At 43.6% G+C, this 18,929-nt stretch overlaps 1 protein-coding gene across 2 annotated transcripts in view; it reads left to right on the top strand.

The window, feature by feature from the left end:
- The window catches only part of nbeaa (neurobeachin a), a gene marked incomplete at its 5' end in the record, with an annotated part of 127,136 nt that overhangs the window by 50,885 nt on the left and 57,322 nt on the right, over nt 1–18,929 (top strand). For both annotated transcript variants that reach the window (XM_080013338.1, XM_080013339.1), the window contains 5 exons: nt 8,201–8,398; nt 9,419–9,552; nt 9,766–9,874; nt 10,573–10,725; nt 13,906–14,074. In XM_080013338.1, coding sequence (XP_079869464.1) covers nt 8,201–8,398; nt 9,419–9,552; nt 9,766–9,874; nt 10,573–10,725; nt 13,906–14,074 — 763 coding nt within the window. The remainder of the gene's footprint in view (nt 1–8,200; nt 8,399–9,418; nt 9,553–9,765; nt 9,875–10,572; nt 10,726–13,905; nt 14,075–18,929) is intronic.

Here is an 18,929-nt window from a genome sequence, read left to right on the forward strand (position 1 = left end):
TAAACCAAGGGGAGGAGTCAGGCAATGTATAATCTCATAGAAAAGACATGTTTTTGTACCTGGTCAAGTTTTCCCAACTCTGAAGGTTATACTTTTCTAGTTATACTTTTTTAGCATTCTCAGTTTTTACCCAATTCCTTATCAATCTGAAATTGTTGCCAGGTTGTTCTTATTTAGAAACATGATTCGACATGATTTTTGAAGGAAATATTTCAGTCTTACATGTTTCCAAGATATTTTCATTTACGTCTAACCATTGCCCAAGTGCAGGGATGTGTAGCTAAGTTCCCTTTCAATGGCTTTTGGATTGGTATTACTGACCACATACGGTATATCACAGTCTCGGAAGCATACATGCCATTCATTTAAATGGAATCTTAGATGAGATTAGATGTGGTCCCAATATGGTTCCTTGTGGCACCCCAGCCGAGTACTTAGTAGTGTAGTAGGAGTTTAGGCAGAGCAATAATTACTATGTATGTATGTATGCACTATGTTGCTCTGGCTTTTTCGCACTGTGTTCTCGCTTTGATATTTTTTATTCAGGGAATGTCCACCTTTTTTTATTTTTATCTCTTTTACTGCTTTTTTTCTTTACATGTCTGTCTTTGTCACAGTGTCGTTCGGACTGATTCAAGAGTCATTTTCACGGCTTTTTCTCTGTTTTATTCTGACCCCATTTAGGAAGTTTCTCATTGGTGCCTATTTCAGGTATCCATAGTGGTGGTGTTTTCTTGAATCCAAGCCTCGTTCAAACAGAACATCCGAATGTAATGAACGTCACAGATTTTTTTAATTTCATACCTCAAATGTTCAACTGATGGCCAGGTTGCTTGAGAGCACCGGATGACTTTGGGGTGATTAGCAGTTTGAAAACATGCCAAATTTTTTTGTTTTTTTGTAATCGCTTGTTTTCTCCCGTACGTCATGGCCCAGTACTTGGACTTACACAGGCATGGATTTCTGTGGTGAAAATGCATAGGCACTCATTTACTTGGCTATTTGAACTCTATTTGAGGTCTTTTATTGCATGGCTCCGGACGATTGCCACCGGAAGTGTCCTCCAGCAGTGCACCATCTTCTGTGTCCTAGAAGGAAAGTGAACGCTGTAGCCTTTATCCAACTGTGCTGACGTTGAACCACCAGTCTCTCTGACCACTATAGCTTGGTAACATGTTGATAACAAATTGGTACTGTAGCATGTTTTTTTTTTTCCCTTCTTCTCAAAGACACACACACACACACACTGATACATTTCCTTCCTCGTTCCCGAGACTGATTGTCTGCGGAGTTGCTCTCTGCAGGGAACAGGTTGGCCCTACAGATGCCCAGAAGAGGCCATTAGAGGGCCCGGGTTGCTTTGAAGCCGCAGGGGCTCGGTGCAAGTACTGCGGCGTAATGATGGGTGAACTACTTTTGGGTCAGCTTAGGAAGAAAGGCTGGTGGGCGTGGGCTGAAGCGGACAGTGGTGTCACACGGCTTCCTGTCTCACGCCATGACAGTTATCGCCCTTAATCTCACGGCTTCAGAGAGGACGTGTGTATGTGTCGCAGCCGCTTCTGCGGCTGTGGGGTTTTTATTCCTTATCAGTTCTGAGGATGGCAATGTGTGTATAATATGTCTGGGTATGGGTGTGTAGGTCTGTCTAAGTGTAACACCTGTGTTATGCCGGCCACTTGGTTCTGGCTTGGATTAGTGCTGGGCGATATGGCCAAAAATGTTATCAGGATAAAACATTTCATACCATTCGTTAACGATATTCATAACGATATGTATAAAAAGTCACAATTTCTGTTAAATGCTTCATTTTTTTTCAAATAAAGAAGACAGTTGTATGCCATGATTAATAAAAAAAAATGATATTGGTGGAATTAAAATTGTCCAAAAATAAACATGTCATGTCAATAAAAAAATCTTCCAAAGAAAAATAAGGGAAAACAAATCTGAAGATAAGATGCTAAACAGTATTTTTCTATAATGAACATTGCACAGCACTCCTTATGTAAGAAGTGAAAAATAACAATAAGTAACAAGTGCAGCTGCTTAAATGAATATTTAACTTAAATAAAATGTGGATAAAATCAAAATACATAAGACAAATAGGCCTAAATCGCAATAAATAATAACGTTTGTGGCGTTGCCCGTCTTCGTCGGCACGTCTAGTCGGCATATTTCACACAAGGGATATTTATATATCCCCAACAAATGCCAAACTATGGATGTTAGTTGCCCTCTTGTCAATGGTAAATCATCTTTCTCCTCCTCCGAGTTGCTCATTTTGGACAATGCCGCTCCGGCTCCGCCTGCAAAACGCCCAGGAGGGAGGGTGCGGGGCTTCTTTCCATATCGACAACCGTAATTGGCAAGAGGTGAAAGGTCAGCTTTACATCGTCCAAATTGATTGGCTTTTCGTTGCTGCTTACCTAACGCTTCTCTAAATGAACAAATCTGTGTGAGACATCATCAAAATGATAGAGGGTAGTGTGTGTGTGTGTGTGTGTGTGTGTGTGTGTGTGTGTGTGTGTGTGTGTGTGTGTGTGTGTGTGTGTGTGTGTGTGTGTGTTTTCAGACAGCAGATCCTAACAACAAATAACCTGTTATTGGAGGCGATTCTCGTCCTGCACGCAGTCCTACGGTCCTGTCCTGCAGCACCGTTATGGACTGGAGTGCATGTTGACGTGTGCGCGCTGTTGCTCATATTCAAATTTGTTGTCCAAGTTGTTTGTTGCGCTTTTGATCAGAAGAGTGCAAACTGCAAACCGCTGCCAACGAGCAAGCCACCACATGATTAATGAGGTGATGCCTGGGTCTCCATTAGGGATGCACCCAAAGCACTTTTTAACCGCTGGCTGATACTGAGTACCAATCCCATATATCATTTTTGACTGAATAGTTCAACTTACTGTAGAGCTTAGGTTTGGGCTGAGTTGAACCTATTAATTGGCATATTAAATGATGCCATTTGTCAAAAAAAAAGATCTTTTCCTTCATATTTGACATGCTATGGCTCCCGACCCTATTTTATTTAGTTATTTGTCAGTTTAGGCCCGGTACCGGTGTTAAAATTGAGTTTTAACCTGTTTCAGTCAGCACACACGTTTTACATTACCCTTCATTTTTGTGATCAGAGCTTGCATCTGAATATGATGAGAAACCTGCCTTAAAACTATCTCCTGCTCCCGCTTAGTGAGCTAGAAATGTAGGAGTGATGAGCTTGAAGCCCCCCATTGGATAGAAGAGTAGAGCCCAACAGGTGAATGCAGGGGAGCTGGAGGGAGCGCAGCAACGCAAGCAAAGCAGGTGGAGCAGGAGGGACTGGTGCCCTCCAAGTGCCCTTGGAAGTCTAAGCCTTTATTTTTTTTGCCTTTTGCTATTGTTTTTTTTTGCTCTATTGCTCTAGCTGGTCATTTTTTCACCACAACCTCAGCTTTTAGAATATACTGTATATCATTTTTCTAAATAAATTTTAGATATTTTATAGATGCAACAGATGCAAAAACAAACAAAGACAATGTCACCTATAGAAAACAATTCATTTTGTATTGAGAAATGCAATCATTGACCAAACGAAATGTTTTCTGTCCATAAATGTGTTTTTTCGACACTTGTGATGCTGAGAGAAATAAGAATCATTCCCACAGGGGTTTTTTTGATTGGTCAGCCTGTGCTATTTTTCAAAAACAGTGTCCGTCCACTATGAGACACAGTGGCACATCACAGGCATTACACTTCCATGGTGTCCACATTTTCTTTCTGTCAACAGCCCGGTGGTGTTCACGGGTCCTGAGTGCCCGTGTCTGTCTGTGGCCCTCTGACTTGGGTCTGTGGGCTCAGCAATGGCCACCGGCAGGTGCCCTGTTGCTGCTACTGGGGAACCCCTGCATGAACTGTTTTTGGGGCATGGGCTTCTGACCTTTTACTTGGAAGATCTCACCAGGCAGGATGTATGTGTTGGTGGTGGTAATGTCCAGAAAGTGGAAGAACAGTGTGCGGTACCAGTGGAATGTCTTGTGGCTGGTTGTGTAGTACTGGAGGAGCTGGTTTGACAAGTCAACCCCCCCCCCCCCCCCCTCCCCCCGCTATATACTTGTTGTAGGCCATGATGGGAGCAGGGTACGGAACATCCTGCACGGTCTAGTGGCCGTCTCTGCCTTTGATTCTCCTTGGGACGGGATCCCCTGAGAAGGCCTGGTGAATGGTGTAGCACAGCGAAACCTCCCGCGTGTCTATCCACTTCACGAAGAGAAGAGGGGTCCTCTTTGATCCACCAGATGAGTCTTCTGGGGGATTTGCTGGTAAGAGCAATAACTCTGCCACGGGGCCAGCTTTTCTGTTTGTCCCGGTAGGACCATAGTTGGAACCCACATCTGCCAAATCCGAGAAAAGCTTGGGACTTGTGTAAAAGTCGTCAACGTAGACACTGTGTCCACTTCCCCGCTGAGCTGGATTGACCAGACCCATGACACTGTCATAGGTCCATTCCGACTAGCTTCCTTGGCTTTACCGGTGTATTCAGAGAAATTCTCTGTGTAGCCGTTACTGGAGTCGACTAAAACAAAGACTTTGAACCCCCGTTTGGTGTGCTTGTTCTTCATGTATTGAGTCATGCCGCACTTAGCTTTTGTTGCCATCATTCTGTCATCTATGGTAAGCTCCCTTCTTGGATGGTAATGTGTCTGGCAGGCAGTACATACAATACATCATCCATAAGGGGGGCCATTCTTCCTGTCGTTCTCCAGATCCTTCCCTGGATCACTCTTGTGGATGTTCCAAGAGAGAACTCCGAACCTGTCCCTTCTCATCACTGCTGCTGGGAATGAGGCCGAGAAGCTGTGGTTCCTCCTCCAATAATCCAGAATATTTTTCAGTCAGAGATAGTAGATGACAAGGCCAAAGAATTTGTAGAGTTTATCTCGAGAAACATCAGTCCATTTTATATTGAAAATGTACATTTTTTTTGCCCTCGGTCATGTTTCTAGCTGCCTCTTTATTTGTATTTGTGCAGAGCGTCTGCACATAGGTCCAGTGCGATATAATCTACTGTGGGATCTAGCTGGACTCTGGGATTCTGCACGGGTGGAATCAAATTTTTTGTTGCATCGATGTCGCTCTCATTTTTCCAGGGCTGTTCTGCATTGGCGCTGGCTGTGTTGCTGGGCTGCTGAAGACCTTGACGTTGGTCGTACAGATGTAGAGGTGTGTGTGTGTGTGTGTGTGTGTGTGTGTGTGTGTGTGTGTGTGTGTGTGTGTGTGTGTGTGTGTCTGTGTGTGTGTCTGTGTGTGTGTCTGTGTGTGTGTGGGGGAGATTTTCTTTTAGACCTGCCTCTTCCCATCCCAGGTGCTGAATATGATGTACTAGCAGATGCACTAGGGGGAGCTGCCGCTGCTTAGGCGCTTGGTTGTGGCTCTTCCTCCCGGTGTTCAACTCTGTATATAGACATGAAAATGGAAAATGTACCAAAAAGTTTGGTTTGATAAATTTGACTGGTGTTTGGAAAAAAACGTTTACAAGAGTTAACGATGTCAAAAATGATATTATATAATTTTTCTCACTTCTCCTGGGGCGGATCGATTCCGTCCTCAAAGTTTTCTTCCTCGTCCCTGGATATATACTCTCCGGATCGGAGGAGACGTTGCCGTCATCCTCTTCATCAAATAGTGCCTCCAGAAGTTGCTCTGTGGTCACATTCCTCAGACGGAATAAAATTTCGATAAGATGTCTCTGTCACTCTCTCGCTCTTTTTTTATTTCTCACTTGTTTGCTGTCGCCGGCAGAATAATCGAGCTGGCTGAATACCACGCCCATTACCAATCGGAAGTGAGCTTGGCATGCTTCCAGAAAATAAGCTGCAACCATGCCAAGCTCGCTTCCGCTTGGTTAGGAGACTCCCTTAAGTAACTGCAACAAGAGGCCAGGCTCAACGGGTACAAGAGTTTTTTTCCCCCGTTTGTTTTTATGTCAAGAAATTATAAAGATATGCCCAGTAATATAAGGGCTTCGCAAAATAACAGTGTAATAATAGGAAAACTTGTATACCAATTTCAGATTTAGATATCTCAGCTCCCCCTTGGTCTACAGATGTCATCTGGCTACTTTATACCGTTGAAAGTGCCTCAAAGTCTGATCTTTTGACACGTTTGGTCCGATCCTGTTGAGCGCTGAGTTATTAAAAGAAGTATCTATGACGTCATCTGGATGCGGAGCTGCACCCGGCGCCCCGTAAGGGTTAACGGGGGCCGGCCCATAACGGCACGGAAGCGTGTGGCGCCGTCAAGTTGTCTGACAGAAATGGCTCCGCAAGCTACGCATCATCAACACATGTTTCCATCAAAGTCACTTACTTTTGCCATATTTTTTATTTGTCCATTCCATTTGAAATGGCAGAAGCATCATTGCTTTATACAGTACGGGGAACATTTGATATCTTTGACAAAAATATGTGTTACAATGGTACTGTAGTGTAGTCAGCGGGACCAGGGCAAAAATTATAAGGGGAAACCTCCCTTGCCCTGGTCCCGCTGACTACACACTTTCAAATTTTCCAAAACCCGAAAAGAGACAATATTTCAATATACAAGATTACAATACTACAATACACAATATAAAATATTACAATCTAAAAAATCTGATGAGAGGTGATGTGTCCTGCCTTTTTGCTGCAGATTTAGTGTTTGATTTATCCGTACACAAGGACGGCACATGTTATGTTTGGGTAACTCAGACAAATGTCATTGAATGATTATTAATATTAATAAAAACGAAAGGTAACCACACAATTGCATAGTTCAGGGACTGTGTTAGCCGACTGGTATTGACTCTCAAAATTGTATTTTACTTCAAACAAGGCTGAATTCATGCTTCAGAAAATGGATCAATGTATTATACCTGTTTCCAATGCAAATACACATTGTTTCTTGTTTTTTGATGCTGATTATGTGATAAGCATTTTTTTATAGCAAGTTCCAAGATATATAAACTTTCTTTTTGAGGAATTAGGACATTTTAGACTGTTTAAATACAACACTAGCTGTTAAAATGGAGACTCAGTGGATGGATACTCATGGTTCGCTGCAGAATTTGATCGAGATACTGTACAAACTCTGCGTTGGACTATTTTTGGTCGAGGGCTCTGCGCTTAGCCGTGAAATATTTAAATTCACGGTTAGAATCGCCGTGGGTGTGTCTTTTAAAAGCAGACTTGAGATTTGGAACACAGCTGGCCGCCGGGCCTTTGCTGCAGCCCGGAGCTTTCCTGTGCGAGCAGGGGGGAGCCCGGTGCTCGGGTACCACCAGAGCCCGCTCGCCGCGAGGTGCCGTGAAGGAGCGTCCAGAGCCCGCCGCGAGCCTGTCATCTGGCTGTGCCTGCGTGAAACCACAGGATATTTGGTCCTGCAGACTTACACAGTCATAAACAGACACAAACACACACACACACACACACACACACACACACACACTCTAACCTCTATCCACGGGCACTGTAGACTTATTGGCATTTCAAAATGTTATTTTTTTGCGTTTAATAGAAAAAAGTTAATATTATACTCAATAATATAAATGATTATTAAATTGGGTCATCAATTTGAACCACGATCATTGTTCAGATCATTGTTCAGATGATTCATGGATATTATCAACTCACACAGAGAAAGGCGGGATTCACACAGAATCCTCTTATAAATCACCCAGAATGATTTTTCTCTTCACACAGACGATATAAAATAGATATAGGATAGAGAAAGGCATTTCAAACGTTTCCCTGAAGGACCTCCCTGAAAGAAGAGGGTGTTTGCACCGGTTTGAAGTGTTTCTTTCCAAATTCTTTATAGTTTTCCCAAGCAGCTTCCCGTGTGTCTGTCCGTCGGTGTGGTTTTCGTGTTGGTGCACAACAAAGCGGGAGGGAGGTCATTTATAATGCCTTTAGTCGCTCTCTCTCCCCCCTTGGTCCTCTCTCCCCCCTCTCTCTCCTCATGTCGCATTTTGCTCTGCCTCTTATTGTCGGCTAATTTAATCAGCACACCGTGTTTGTTAAACTAATACCGTGTTGTTTTGCAGGCGGTGGCACGTCTCGAACATCATGCGCGGATGCCGCCGCTCATCTCCCGTCTCGACGGAAAAAAAGCACCCCGTCATCTCCTTCACGTTGTTTATCCCCTCCTCAACCCCTTCCTCTTCCCAAACCCCCTCCCCCCTCCTCAGAGCACCTTTAAGTTCAAGTCGGAGAGCGACATCCACTTGGCCGAGCACCACAAGCAGGTGCTGTACGATGGCAAGCTGGCCAGCTCCATCTCCTTCACCTACAACGCCAAGGCCACGGACGCCCAGCTCTGCCTGGAGTCATCCCCCCGCGAGAACCCCTCCATCTTCGTCCACTCGCCGCACGCGCTCATGCTGCAGGTTCGTCTGGAACACGTCCGAGTCTTCTGTCCTTCTTGCATTGTGCGTTGTGAAGCCAGCGTCGGCCTTGTCAAGTGAAGTGTAATTTTCCTGTGTCGCCCTGGTGCAAATATATTAAGATACTGCGAGAGTCGTGCGGCTACGATACGATATTACAATATGTATGGCCGTCTTCTTTCGACTGCCCTTTAAATCACTGGACCCATTGCTTTGAAATGTCAGTTGATGAAGAGCTGTGTTTTTTTGCCATTTGACATTGCCTTTGACATTTTGCTCTATAACATAAAATTTGTTACTTGAATTTTGAGTCAAATACTTTTGGGTTGTGTTTATATTAGTTATTTTATTTACTTTTTTATTGACATAACATTTTCATTTTGTTACGTGATGCACTTTGAGCTGCATGTTTGTATGAAAGTAAAGGTTTATTTAGTCTCTTTTGTAAAGGATACAAAAGTAATCCTGACATATGACAAATGACAAATCTGGGCTCAAGTGTTTGTCGCATTTCAGTCAAAGCTGGCAGTTTTCGGCGGCACTACACGGGCAACCGTCTTTGCAAATGAAACGTGTAATTGCGCTTATCGTTCGTTTTGCCTTCTCCGATCTACTTGGTCGTTTTTTTGCAAAGCGGCTTCGATCGTTGAGCCGGCTGGTTGTTTTTTTTTCGGTCGTGAGGTGAGTCCAAACTCTTGCTTTGAACTGAGAGGGCGCAGCATGCACCGGACGATCTATGCTCATTGTCGCACGATCCGGCGCCGCGCCTCTGACGTTACACAGTTACGAATCGATCTTTCCGGGAATAATTGATTCGTGAATTGTTTGTGAGCAGAATCACAATACGTAACTGAATCGATTTTTACACCCCTAACACGCAGAGTGGCCGATAAGATATACGCAAACGATTTTTGTTATTATTTTTTTCATTGTTTAAAACAATTAATATAACAGTTTACAATGGCTTTGTGTACTGTGTCTTAACTCCTCTGACCTCACGTTCTGCCTGTGGCATCACGCCAGGATGTGAAGGCCATCGTGACGCACTCCATCCACAGCGCCATCCACTCCATCGGAGGCATCCAGGTGCTGTTCCCGCTCTTCTCCCAGCTCGACTACAGGCAGCTCAACGACAGCAGCGTGGACACCACGGTCTGGTGAGTAGAACTGCAATGGAGAGGACACAACGGAGGGAAAATGGGGGGGAGGGCGGAGAGATCGAAGGTAAATAGTTCTGCATATAAGAAGGAGCAGCTGAAATGCCCTGAGAGAGCAGACTCGGAATGATGTACAAGAGGGTCCAAAATGAAGACTCGGTCATAAATAATGAAGTCTCACTTTGCATCTTTTTTGCGTGTGTGTGTGTGTAGTGCTACGTTGTTAGCATTCTTGGTGGAGCTGCTGAAGAGCTCGGTGGCCATGCAGGAGCAGATGCTGGGTGGGAAGGGCTTCCTGGTGATTGGCTACCTACTGGAGAAGGTAACGCTGCCGGCGGTCGCTGAGTTTCATAATCCAGCATATGGCAAACCATGGCATTATTTTCACTTGCCAATATAATCTTGGACAAATAGGCTTAAGCTAAACTCACATATAATAATAGTAATAATAGTAGTAATAATAATAAAAATAATAATAATAATAATAATAAATAAAATAACTTCCACAATGTGAATTTGTTGATCCAGAGGTGTAGGTTAACTGTTAATTTTTGAGGTTCATTGCTGTTCTGTTTGCTGTTAAAATTTTTAGGTTTATTTTTCTATTGTTTTATTTTTTGTCTTTTATGGGCTTATATTTAATGTTAGGTTAGGTGAGGTTTATTGTACCTTTCAATTTTTTCTTATCTTTAGGGACATCTTTCTGGGTCGCTTGTATTTAAATTTTTTATTTCTTTTTATTTTTCAGGTTTATTTTAAGGTCATATTTGTTGTCATTATTAGGTTTTGTGTTTGTTGTGTCATATTTTACAGTTTTATCTATTTTACATCTATCTATCTATCTATCTATCTATCTATCTTATAATAATAATAATAATTGGGTTATTAGTATTGTTATTATAATTGTTATTATTATTGTTGTTTTTATTGTTATATTATAATAACAATGATGACTTTTTATTATTATAATAATTATAATTATAATTGTTATGTATCATATTATCCCTGTCCCGTATTCAGTCCTCACGGGTCCACATAACCAGGGCGGTCCTGGAGCAGTTCCTGTCCTTCGCCAAGTATCTGGACGGCCTGCCGCACGGAGCGCCACTCCTGAAACAGCTCTGCGACCATGTCCTCTTCAACGCCGCCATCTGGATACACACGCCTGCCAAGGTCTGGTCCTGCTGTGTGTGTGTATGTGTGTGTGTGTGTGTGTGTGTCTGTGTGTGTGTGTTTCTGTCTGTGTACGCCCTTTGCGGTTGAAAAATAAAAGCCTTCATCGCGGTCAGAGAGGGAGAGAGAAACGAAAACAAAGCCAAGCACCTCCTCCGAGTTTGAAGGGGAATGTGACGAGCGAAGGAACCGTCAGGGGGAGTCAAAGCAGAGTCCTGTCCGGAGGGAAGAAACATTTTGATGAAAGCAAAAGGAACCTAAAACAAAAAGAGAAAACGGGCCCGTCGCCAGCCCGTTGCCCTTTGCAGCGTGTTAACGAAGGGGTTTGCTGGAGATCGTAGGAGGAGTTGGCATATCTGGCAGCGATCGGACGGAACACACGGCAAGGAGGAAAAACACGCGGGCAAAGTGACATTTCAAGAGACCCCAGGACAGGGAAGGGATTTGTACATCTCCCTCTCTCTCTCTCTCTCCCCTTCCCTCCCTCCCTCCCTCCCTCCCTCTCTCTTTCGCCCGCTCTCTCTCGTTCTGAACTAGACGTGAGCGTGCCTGGCATCCCCCCCGCGGGGCGAGTCAAATCTTACCTCTGTTATTCTCCGTACTTCCCGGCGCCCCGCCTCCTCGCCGCTCACCCGGCCGACGCGATTGGCTCCTCGTGCAGTAGGACATGTCTCCGGGGCTCTGCCGGAGTTGGATTGGCGAAAAAAAAGCGATCTGGCAGCTGCTGCTGCTGCTTCAGAGCATCTATCACAGAGTACAGAGCTCAAACCCCACCGCAACATAAACTAGATTTTCCCTCAGATGAGTTATCACCTTAAGGGGGCGGTTTGGCCGACACTAATTAGGCCTAATCTTAGGACGGAATCACACTTCTAATCTGGACGACTTGGAATGGCCTTTCTCGGTCACGCTTTAAAAAAACATTGTTTGTTCCTCCAAAATCAAACATGAATGGATGGAATTGTAACATGTCATTTCTCTACATACCTCATCTTCTCCTTCTCCTTATTATCTCTTTTAAAACTGAACTTTCTTAATGACTTGTACTTACTTAGTAAGACTTGATGGGGCGGTTGGGCGGACACAGATTAGGCCTAATTTTAGACTAAATCACACTTTTAATCTGGACTAACTGTAATGGCCTTTTTCAGTCACGGTTTAAAATAGCCTCAGACTTGCCCTGGTCTTGGTTCAAGTAATCTGGTACCCAGAAGGAAGGTGAGAGCTAATCTAGGTCTAAGTGAAGGTTTAAACTTGACCCGGCAGGTTTATCTTTGGATTAATGGACGTGGGGCCTCCAGGTCGACCTTGACGACAGAGGAAATGGATCATTTGGACTAAGACCAGCACCAAGAGCAGACAGAAGGCGCTGACTAGTCCTTCATGACCTTAGTCCAGGACTTCCTAGTCTACAACTCATTCATGTGGAGTTAAGCAACGTCTCAGAAAGGCATTTTTAAATTCTGGATTAATTTAAGAAGGATGAGTTTGGTGCTGATTTAGATGAAACCCCATCTGCGAAACCGCCCCTAAAACTGATCAAGTTAGACTCGGATTAACCGTTATCCAGATGGGTCGTTTAAAACTCCAATCAGAGGGGTAACAAGATAATTCACTCGTGATTATTTCCCTTCTGCTTCATTACTTTCTGCGCCACCACAAGAAGCACAGGGTCATCCTTCGTCCATTATCTATTATTAACATCAAATTCAGGACCGTATAAAGGAAAAAGAGAGAACACCTAATCACTCTCCTCTCTCCACTTAAGCCCATCTCCCCTCTTCAGTGAAATGAACATGGGTCATACGATCTGCTTCTATTGTTCTTATATTATTAGTTGTTAATGCATCAAATGATTATACTCTACAATTATTACACAAATGATTATACTCTACAATTATTATACCAATTATTATACAAATGATTATACAAATTATTATACTCTACAATGCCGCGGGTCTAGACACTCGGCCTCATTCTGCTGTTGTAGTCGGGGCAAATCGCCCCCCTCCCCACCGGCTACATGACTGAAACGTAATTGTAATGTAATCAAGGCGGTTTAATCCAGCCTATGCCCTCTCCATTGGAGATGAGCTGTAATGTGCTGCGGCCAGGGCACGGCGCCTCGCTAATTCCACCACTTAAATAGAGCTACCGCGTTAAGGCGACTCCTCATTGTCACCGCCGCCGTAATGAGCTCAGAGAATTGAGAGCCGGCAGCCGGAGCGAGAGTCCGTGCGCAGATAACAAAGAATTGCTTTGGCAGAATCTTGCGAAATGGAGGTAAAAGGAAGGGGGGGGAGGGGAGAGGGAGGGGGATAGAACAAGCAGTGGGCAGAGCATGATCTTTAAATGTCAGGGATGTGAGGGGCGCTCCTCACGTGAAGCCGGACGACTTGAGGCGATGAAACACCAAACAGGGGGAGGGGGCTGAGACTGTATTTGTGCTGCTGCGTTCGGCTACAGGGAGAATCTCTGTTTTTGTCCAGCAAACGCGTTGTTTCCATGTTGTATGTTTGTATAAACGCACAAAATAGGGCTTGGTATGGTCACAATTTGATGAGATTTCGATACAAAGGGTCTCGATTCGATTCAGTTTTGATTCAATACCGATTCAATCCAATATCAGAATCCGAATTTAGAGTTTATTCCGCCAGGTACATTTACATAATTATACTAGGAATTGGTTGTGGTGTAAAAAAAAAAATATAGTAATAAAATAGAATAATGAAATAAAATAGAATGAAGAGTAAAGTAAAAATAACATTTAAAATACAAATATTTCATAAATGATACTATTTTTTATATATTCTATACAAATAGCCAAAATAATATGAAACATAAATAGTCAGATACATTGAAAACCTCTCATAGTGATCACGTCCGTCCGGGTCGAATTGATCATTATAAGCAGATGATTATTATAACTTTACTTCTTTACTAAACTTTATTTTTCATGCAGATTACCATCCAAAAGACATCAATGGCTCTGCGGAGCCTGACACAGGACGCACAGGGCTTTTTTGTTTTGTTTGATTAAGAAACAGAGGAAAATAAATACTTCTAAAATAGACACACTGTTTTTATTTTTTGAGATGTTTTTTTTTTTTTTTTGAGAGAGAAATGGTTTGCCGGGGTCGTGCAGCGGAGCAGAGATGATGTACATTTTTATTTTTGCAGGTCCAGCTTTCCCTCTACACCTACCTTTCGTCAGAGTTCATCGGCACGGCGACCATCTACACCACCATCCGCCGCGTCGGCACTGTTCTGCAGCTCATGCACACGCTCAAGTACTACTACTGGGCCAGCAACCCCCTGGACTGCAGCGGCATCACCCCCAAAGGCCTCGGTATGTACACACAGGCATGCATCATAAAAAAAAAAGACAGCTCTTTCTGACAGACAGCTCTTAGGTTGACTTTAAAATGATCGGTATTTATTTTGCATCGTTTCAGTTTGGGCGTCTGGGCTCTACTGCTCATCAGGTGTACAGCAAACATAGACATACTTGGTGAACTAGAAATATAGGAGTGATGAGCTCGAATCCCCCATTGGTTAGAAGAGTAGACCCCAACAGGTGGATGCAGGGGAGGATGTGGAGGGAGCGCAACAATGCTGCAAAGCAGGTAGAGCAGGAGGGACTGGCTACTTAAATAGGCCGGCCCATAAGGGGCATTGGAAGCGCGTGGCGCCGGCAAGTTGTCCAACACAACTAGCTCCGCAAGCTACGCCTCATTTATTTCCAACACTGTTTTTCATCTCAACGTTCAATTATGTTTACAGCGAAGGCAAGATCACGCCACATTATGGCCGAGCATAAGCGGTGCAGCAATTTAAAGCGATGAAATGAAAATGGAACTGAGAGAAAGAAAGGACAGACACAGAGATAAGAGTAGGGTGGGGAAGTTCATTGCTAGTCCAAAAAGCAAAAAAAAAGGCCTCTGGTCACGTTTAATTTAAACCTTCACTTAGAGCTAGATTAGCTCTCATCTTCCTTCTGGAAATCAGATTTCTTTTTTATCCAAGACTAGGGCAAGTCTGAGACGATTTCAAACCATGACTGAGTCCAGATTAAGCGGGTTTGAAAGAGATAATAAAGTAGAACGTGAGGTATATAGAGAAATGACGGAAATTTTCTATTTGATCCATTTATGTTGTTTGTTTTAGTTAACGCACAAGTTAATCTTAACAGCTCTGCAGCTATAAGAAGCAGAAAGGAGAACATTTAGGATGATAGAAATGTTGATTTCATGTCTTTTAAGGAACCATAGAGACATGTCCCCCGACCTCTGGTGGTTACAGAAAATACGCAGCCCTCCCCTCTTCTGTTGTACGCCTTTGTTGTTTTTCGTGTGCATGGGATGGTCTCTTCACGTCCTCTTCCTTTTCTCCACCTTTATAGGCTGACTGTGGCACTGGCTTGTTATTTTGAGCTTTGTTCACCAAAATAACAATTGACTCGCTCATAATTAGGGCAGCACCCGGATTTTGTCAGTCTAATTGGATTCGGCTGTTCAATAAGAATATTTGACTATTCAGCAGGGGGACGGGGAGGAACGGGGCTGAGACCCGGCATTAAACAGGCCACGAGGCTAAATTAGTAAAAGCCATAGTATTGCTAATCTCTGACGTTACCCGTACTGGAGAAATTAAGAAAAGTATTTATTTATTTATTTATTCAGGCTATACAAGATGTTTCCAACGTGCAATAAGATGAAGGTATTTGTCGAGAGAGCATTTTCACTATTATCAGAAGAGGCATCTCTCCTCTCTCTCCCGGTCCATCGCCGGAGATATGGAGATAGGGGGGCGGGGCCGGCTATCACACATGCACCAGGAGGACCCCGCTCTGAGTGAGTGACAATGGCGAGACAATTACACGCTCACAAGTCTGGTTAAATCTCACGAGAGTCGATGCCGACCATGCTCGTTGCCACAACTGCTGCCAGTCCTCTGCATGTAAGGGAAGGAACACAAGCAATCTTTCAAAACATTTAGCAAAAATGCATCACATACAATGCACCGTTTTCGACTACCATAATAATCCCTTAATGTCACATTACATATCATTTAATTAAACATCAAATCCAATCAGAAAATAATTGAAACTACGCGTCTGCACGGCCAGCGCAGTTTGCACCCTGATCGCCCCCTCTCCATGCGTAATGCGCAGAAGAAACGAAGAACCGCGAAGAACGGATAAGAGTACAGTTAAAGCACCGGATCGATAAGCAGTATAGGTAAGAGTAGTGGTACCATTAAAATGTTAACGATACCCATCCCTACGAGTCGTGCCGCGTTCCTCCGTCCCCGTCCCTTCCAAATAAATTTATTTGGAGGATCGGGGCGCACGGAGAACCCTGTTAGCGTCCGTGTCTGGACGCGGAAGATTCATACATATAAGAATATATTTAGGTTTCCCCTTATTTATAACTCCTCATTGAAATGGTACCCCTGTGCATTGTGTCAGCTTCTATCTGTATCTATCTATCTGTCACTGACTGACAACAAAAACGGGTGCTCGACTTGAAGAATCTCAGTCAGCTGACTGTTTCTGACCAATGACCGTTACTTTCATCCGTTCCCCTTTGTTGTTACCGGGGGTCATTTTCTTTTATATGGAACATTCTTATGAATGCACAATGAATGCACAGTAGTAGGCGTGGTTTAATTTGTTTACGTCTACATTTCAAATGTGACGTTGTTGATGCGCAACAACGTCTCCCAAGGAGAGCTATGTCGATTCTTTGCTGCCAATATGGCTCCCCAAACACAGCTCCAGAGGCGGTCCAGGGTAAATATGACTTGACATAGCCACTGAATATCAAACGGGTTTCGTTTTCAGATAATTTGACCGAAATTAGATGAGCAAATAAGGTGTCTGCGGTTTGTGCATAATTTGAAGGATAAATTGAATATTTCAATGTGGAGCAAAATGGAACAGAAGAGAATTGACTGAATTAGATTTGAGCCCTTTCCAATATGCAGATGCACACACACACACACACACACACCCACACACACTGGATGTCTATTAACATATTCTGCATAATTTCCAAAGAAACTCTAATTAAAATCTATTGTATTCAAATTAATTAGAGTCAAAAATGTGTGTGCGTGTGTGTGTGTGTGTTTTACACATCCATTTACTGGATGGAAAGGTGTAGTTTAGTAAAAGCTTAGTAAACCAACCAATCTTCCTCCGCTAGTGATTCTCCAGCTTACGAGCAATTGTGCTTCCCACGTTGCCCTGGCAACAGACTGCTTTGATTGACAGATCTAAGGGAGCTTTTGGAACGGCGGTCCGCCTTTTTATTTTTTTCCTCCGTGCGAATGTGGCTGTTTGGCTCCCAGGATCAGGCCCCAAACCGGACCGCCGGTAATGGCTGCAATTAGCGCAAACCATGTGCTAATGGTCCGTCAAGGCCAAAGGATGTGTTTGTTAAGCGACCGTGGGTTTTGAAGTCTGCACTCGTGTGCAGGCTTCTGAGAGTGCGTGATATCCATTGATGAGGAACATTTGCATATATTGTCCATTACATATTCTTTTGAAACATACAAAATTGCATGCATGCTGAAATTCCACCTTTAACTGTGATCACGAGTCATACATAATCATACTTGATTTATGACTTCATACACCAATCAGCCACAACATTAAAACCACTGACAAGTGAAGTGAATAACATGGATCATCTTGTTCCAGTGGCACCTGTCAAGGGGTGGGATATATTGGGCAGCAAATGAACAGTCAGTTTTTGAAGTTGACCTAGAGCAAAAATGGGCAAGCGTAAGGATCTGAGCCACTTTGACAAGGACCAAATTGTGATGGCTAGACGACTGGCTCAGAGCATCTCCAAAACGACAGGTCTTGTGGGGTGTTCCCGGTATGCAGTGGTTAGTACCTACCAAAAGTGGTCCAAGGAAGGACAACCGGTGAACTGGCGACAGGGTCATGGGCGCCATGGGCTCATTGATGTACATGTGTGGAGTAAAGTCTAGCCCGTCTGGTCTGATCCCACAGAAGAGCTACCGTAGCACAAATTGGTGAAAAGGTTAATGCTGCTATGATAGAAAGGTGTCAGAACACACAGTGCATCACATCTTGCTGCGTATGGGGCTGCGTAGCCGCAGACCAGTCAGAGTGTCCATGCTGATCCCTGTCCACCGCCAAAAGCGCCTACAATTGGCATGTGAGCGTCAAAACTGGACCATGGTGGCCTGGTCTTATGAATCATGTTTTCTTCTACATCATGTGGATGGTCGGGGTTAGGGTCCAATCCATCAAGCATCTGTGGGATGTGCTGGAACAACAAGCCCGATCCATGGGGGCTCCACCGCGCAACTTCCAGGACTTAAAGGATCTGCTGCTAACGTCTTGGTGCCAGATACCACAGGACACCTTCAGAGGTCTTGTGGAGTCCATGCCTCCACGGGTCAGAGCTGTTTGGTGGCACGAGGGGGAGCTACACAATATTAGTGGTTATAAGTGGCGGTTTTAATGTTGTGGCTGATCGGTTATTATATGGAACTATTTTGGCCAATATCTGTTTTCAAATATAGATCAATTATATTATTTGGAAATATTTTCTTTAATATTAGTCTGACTTAATCTTGACTGCCTTCTGGATCATAGTTTGGGAGAGCATGTGTCTTACCATCTAGTTTAACATAGACAGACATTAACTGACTAGGATTAACAGGGAGCAGATGATTTGCATTGGAAGAATGAGGTTATGCAATAGCTTAGTTTATGGGTTTGCATAACTCAGTATATTGCTCAGATAATCTGCTTCCAACATTACAGTGGCAGTTTATGAAAACCGTTGGTCACAACTTTCTTTCGCATTATATATAAATATATGAAATCGTTAAACATCGTCATTCCGAGCAAACGGGAAAAGCATACATGCACACTGTAAGTCCTATCCTCTGTGATGATCAGAGATACGTAGCTGCACTTTCAAGTTGGAGGGACACACATTTTGCCAAATAGCAGACAGCAGCTACTTGAGTTCTGCCAGCTTGGTCTTAACGAACGCTGACTGCCAAAGCTGGTTTGATAGGCAGCTGCATTCGTTTGCCAAAGCCAAGCCGATCCTCTTATACGCATCGGGAAAAAAATGCTTAGAATGCCACAAAAATACCAAAAAATCTGGACAAAATAAATGATAGAGTAGGAACCCTGACAAGGAAACAAAGAA

This window comes from Zeus faber (genome assembly GCF_960531495.2).
Source record: "Zeus faber genome assembly, chromosome: 14".
NCBI lineage: Eukaryota > Metazoa > Chordata > Actinopteri > Zeiformes > Zeidae > Zeus > Zeus faber.